This window comes from Eurypyga helias, unplaced genomic scaffold (assembly GCF_000690775.1).
Source record: "Eurypyga helias isolate BGI_N326 unplaced genomic scaffold, ASM69077v1 scaffold43831, whole genome shotgun sequence".
Lineage (NCBI taxonomy): Eukaryota > Metazoa > Chordata > Aves > Eurypygiformes > Eurypygidae > Eurypyga > Eurypyga helias.
In genome coordinates, this window is record NW_010233571.1 from 299 (window position 1) to 5,644 (window position 5,346).

The 5,346-nt window shown below is 36.6% G+C and overlaps 1 protein-coding gene across 1 annotated transcript; it reads right to left on the bottom strand.

The window, feature by feature from the left end:
* Positions 1–1,176: 1,176 nt before the first annotated feature.
* On the bottom strand, positions 1,177–4,789 carry LOC104517190 (ras-specific guanine nucleotide-releasing factor 2-like; the record flags this gene model as incomplete). The annotated part of the gene is made up of 4 exons (XM_010161769.1): positions 1,177–1,256; positions 3,194–3,391; positions 4,000–4,084; positions 4,686–4,789. Coding segments are annotated over 4 exons (467 nt in total), but the record flags the coding sequence as incomplete, so codon positions are not given.
* Between the last annotated feature and the right edge of the window lie 557 nt (positions 4,790–5,346).

Genomic DNA, 5,346 nt, shown 5'->3' on the forward strand with positions numbered 1-5,346 from the left:
GTTTCCCTGTTGTAGTAATCACTGCTCCACACTCAGCCATTCTTGCCTCAGCAGAAAGAGTAGCAAACTTGGTTTTCTGCAGCTCTGGCATAAGAAAAATGCAGGGTGACGGCCTGTTAACTTAGGCAGACTGCTGACTGTGCCTGGCAGTGCACTTCATTCTGGGCATTTTTTATACTAAGGGGTGATTGCTGTACACAGGCAAGTAATCTATTAACTGAAAGGTATATAAAAGTACGTGTTCATATATTGTGAGTAAAAACATTTTAAAAAAGTGGTTAGCTCCCCGTATTTTTATATTAAATTAATATTTTTAAAGTAAAAATTGACTAAATTGAACTATGTATATTTTGAAACAATCTTCAGCAATTATTCTTGTTTCTCTCAAAATGATTTAAAGTAGTTGTACCACTCAATCCAGGAAAACCTACTCCTGATTACAGAACTTGCAAAAATACAGGGTTTGTAAGCATGCAGTTGGAGTCAACACATAAATAGTAGAACCCTTGCCACAGGATATTTTGGATACAAAAATTACATACAGTCAATTTACATGCACACAGATAAGGCAAATCAATTAAAGAAAAAAATATTCAAGGACTACTCTACAAGAAATAAGCTGTTTTCCAGGGTGGCAGACTAGATGGGGCAGGGAGGGTACAGGAGAGAGATATCACTGTGCATTTGACCTGTTCCTACATTCCTCTCATGAGCTACTGGCAACTGTCAGAAATAAGATAAAGAGGTGAACGGATCTTTGATCTGACTCAAGCTTATTCCTGAGTCCTAAACTCTTACCTGGAGTAAGGACTCTCTGGAATCCTGGGGTTTTTTTAAATATGAACTTTTACTTATAAACCTGGCTTCACACTTATTGAAAAAGTTTATCAGTGTAAGCAAAAACCCCAACAGGGAACATTCACACAGAGTAATAGTTTTATTTGTTTCAGTAATTCCCTGGAGTTATTATATTTATCTATAGGGGTACTAAATCATGGGATATTCAGCAAAACAATAATGCCAAACAGAATAAAACTAGAATTTAAAAGGTTATTAGGTAAATATATTATCCAATATTATATTAATTATTAAAGCATAATCAAAGCCAATTCATCTTTAACATGTACTGTCCACTGCTTATAACAAAACACAATTGTATGGTGTAGTGAAGCATACTTTTTGAGTGTTTCTCTAAGATTTTTAAATCTTCCTTCAGATGATACAGTCTTCTGAAGCTTGTCCATGAGAGCTTTTGTCTAGAAAGAAAATGCATTACAAATGTAATTGCTGTTGCACATAAATGACTGAGATTAGATTTTAGAAAAGGTGTAATTCATTTAGCATCTTCACCCTATTTTGAAACGGAATAACATAGGCATTAGGAATTTAGTTTCATTGTTGTTCCTGGTGTATTTCTGAAAATGGAGATTAGGCAGCATTAAAAGATTTTCCCGTGAGTGATACACAAAACCTGTATCTATGCTAATATTATTAGCCTGCAAATTCAGGAAAAAAATACAGGTTCATTAAACTAATGGTCAGCAATTCAGTTTACAGTATCTACAAGAATATTAGAGACTTGACCTTACATGTTGATGAGGGTCCTCAGCTGCTTTGACTGAAATTAGTGACAGTAAAAGATGTTTACCATCTTGTTGTTTGCATGAATCTGATTTTGCCTCCAAGTTTCTGATAAAAGCTGCATATTTATTTGAAAATTTATTAGTGTCTTACACAAATTGCTTTCAGTGGGCATCATCAGAGCATAATCACTTTGCAAGCAAAATACATTTGCTTTTCAGTCTATTTATGCTATAGACTTGAGACAGTAAAAGGAATCACAAGGAATTTGTAGTATTTGAATTTCCAGTGAAGAGAAAGATGTGGGCAGAAGCAGACACTTTCTTTTCCTTCTAAACAGCAGGCTGATAAAACATTCAGATTATGTTTCCAGGAAGTATTAGAGAACTGGGCAACATTAATCCATTGGGCTTGGGTTTTTTTAGTTGAGAGTTTAAAAATCAAACAAATTCTAAATGTAAAACTTTTTGAGGTAAACTCTTATATAACAACTTTTTCTGAAAGGATGTCTAGCATATTTTTAAATTAAAAAAACCCCATAGCACCAGCTATAAAGCATCTGAGAATAGCTGACTGGAGAAAGCTGGCAGTGCAGTCAGAACGTATCCTAAGTCGATTTCATTGCTCGGGATGCTTGAGTGCTTTGCAAAAAAGGAGAAGGAAATGCAGTAATAAAAGCCCACCTTTTGCACATCAATTAGCCTGATCTAAAAAGGGCAACCTGAAATCTTCCTATTAGCCAGAGTAAACCCTGTATGCAAATACTACCTAACTTACAACTGGCTGGCTCTGTCCTACTGACCTCCTTGCTGATATTCCCCTGTACTAACATACTACTTTTTTTTTTCCACGTAGCAGAGATTTAGATCGTTCAACCAATTTTTCCAAACCACTGAAACAGAGAACATAAAATCATAGAATCATAGAATATCTCGAGTTGGAAGGGACCCATAAGGACCATTGAGTCCAACTGCCTATGAAAGACTGGATACTCTTCATCCTGGCTAGTCTTTGTGTGTGTGTGTATGTCTGATTTTTGTTACTGGCAGCCATTCTCACAGGCTCAGCCATGCTGCTGACAGTCTCAGCAGCAAGGTAACGGTTAAACTGAGATATTCACTGCATCTAAACTTAGGCACCTAACTGAAAAAGAGTACAGGCTAACTACAGTCTCTTACAGGGCTGCAAAAAATCTCAGCACCTTGAGAGGAAATGCTGATATTTCAATTGACTTTCTGCACAGGCAGGGAAATATGGATCCTATTTTAGGGACTTGAGCTGACTATGGTTATAGCTAGTAACCACCTAGATGTGCATATCTGAAAATAGCTAAGTTTAGTTTTATCAAATATTTCAGTACTTCAGGCTCAAGTAGTAGTCTTAGGCACCTGCTAATTACATCAAAATCAGTTTGTTTCTAAAGATACTGAATTAATGATACCAAAAAAAGGTGAGGCTAAACATAAAATATGTTGACATGAAATAACAGTAGCACTTGGTGTTCCCAGAAAATAATCAGAGTATGGGAGGAATCCTGTCTCAACACATTGTTTTATGAACACACTGACCAGTGAAATCTGTAAACCATACTCTGCCATTATACCTTTCTTACCTGTTTGGATACTTTACCCCAAGTTTTCTTAAGTCTGTAGATTGCACTTCTGTTCAAGGCTGATGTGATTTCTAATACACCATTATAATTGTGCATACATCGACAGATGTCAGCTACTGCTACCCACTTTTCAATTGAGTTAGCCCGGGAGCTGACATCAGCGTAATTCATGATCTGGGAGGCAACAAGGTTACTCATCTGAACAAAGAAAGAGGAAGAAATTTAGGACATTTAAATATAATTCCTTTCAAGCTATAAATATTTAATGAACAAGGCAGAAAAAAACCTAATGAACAATAGAACTCATGTCTCAATAAAACCAAATAAAGTGTATTAAGAACAGTGTTGTAGTGAAGTGAGGAGTAAGGACAATAGGCAAAAAGGACAAGAGATGCAATATGGAGTATCTCCAAGTCAACAGGAATAAAACTGACTGGGAAGTCTTTCAGTAACATTCAAATAAAATGGTAAACTGCAAAGATATGTTTGCAGACACAAAGGGCATTCATTAAATAGAACTGGTCTTGCATTTTCACTCTCTGAAGAAAGTTTAGGTTTCTTCTGCAAGGAACAAGGCATTGTAGTACAGTTTAAAATATTCTACTCTATCAATCTGCCACTGAAATGCTGAGTACCAGTTCTTGAAAACAAGAATCTTCATGTGCTTTGATTTAAAAGGTTAATCACAAAAAGACTGTAACATTCAGTTACTACTACCTAAGAAGTTACATCACATTGTAAAAAAAGAGGTCATAGACAGTGTCAACAGATTTCCTACAAAGCAATCAATATTTAAAAGTACTTACATCATTAAAATGTTGACTAGTTTTCATAATATAGGGCGTTCTCTCATTTTTATCCACTTTCATCCAACCCTGCCCAAGAAACTCTCTAGACATTGAGGGGAGAGAAAAAAATAAACAAAAATGCCCTTACTACACACAGTAGAGTCTCTGTTAACTGCAGCCTAAGTGGATTTCAAATACACCTCATTTTGTTAAAAGCTAGTAATGCACCTTTACACTAATTCCAGCATTTTACTATGTGATTTTCAATGCTGTCTGAAGCAGTAAATATTATAAAGATTTACTTTTCTTTTAATCCCCTTCCCCAATAACCCCATCCTAACTTTCAGCATTGTGACCTTATTTGGTATTGGTCAGCTTACATGGTTATATCCATGTTAAACTGCTGTAGGAATGAAGCTGATGTGACACTCCTTCCCAAGAGACTCAGCACTTCTACTCTGCACGCACCCTTCACTAGCCCAGAGCCTCAGACCACAGATGATTTTTCTTAGCAAAGAACTCAGTCTTTCAAAACATGACCAAACTATAGGAGTCAGAGGCAATAGTACGAACAGCCAAAGGACATGATGCTGTTTTGTATGCAAACCTTTTTCTCAGCAGCATGAATTAGTGTAGTGCCTAACACTGCCAGTCAGTAACTCATCTGCCGTACTCACTTCAGTCACTCATAGGAGAACACTTACTCATAGGGTATGCTTCGGAAAACTACGTGATCTAAAAGAGTTATTTGTTCTGCAAGCTCCATGGCTGACAAAGTCTCAAAGCACTCTGGTTTTGGACAATCTGACTGCAAAAATAAGGAGAACATTTAACGATCTCTTTTTGCATCAAAGGACATTTCAAAGCACAGGGTATTAAGGACTTCACATAAACATTCAACAGGGAGTTTTAATGAAGTTCTTTGCTACACAGAAACAAGAATTGAGAAAAATTGTTAACAACATAAGGGTAAACATCAGGATGGAAACTCATAGGAAAACAGGCATATAACAAGTCATGAGTAAATACGTGGATCAGTTAAAGTCTGTGTATTCTGCGTTACTTTCCACATAACCACTCTGCACCTAGTTCATTGCCCATTTAATGCAATACACTTATGAGATGGTGGTGACAACAGTCTGGAAGATTGGCACTGTCAGCTACAGTTCTGATGGCAACTGAGGTGGCAAAGACCTATCATTTCATATACACAGAGTCAAAGAATCATCATAGAATGGTTTGGATTGGAAGAGACCTTAAATCTAAATCTCCCCATATCCAATTTAAACCCATTAATCCTTGTCCTGTCACTACAGGCCCTTTTTAACAAGTCCTCTACTAGCTTCCCTGTGGGCCCCTTCAGGT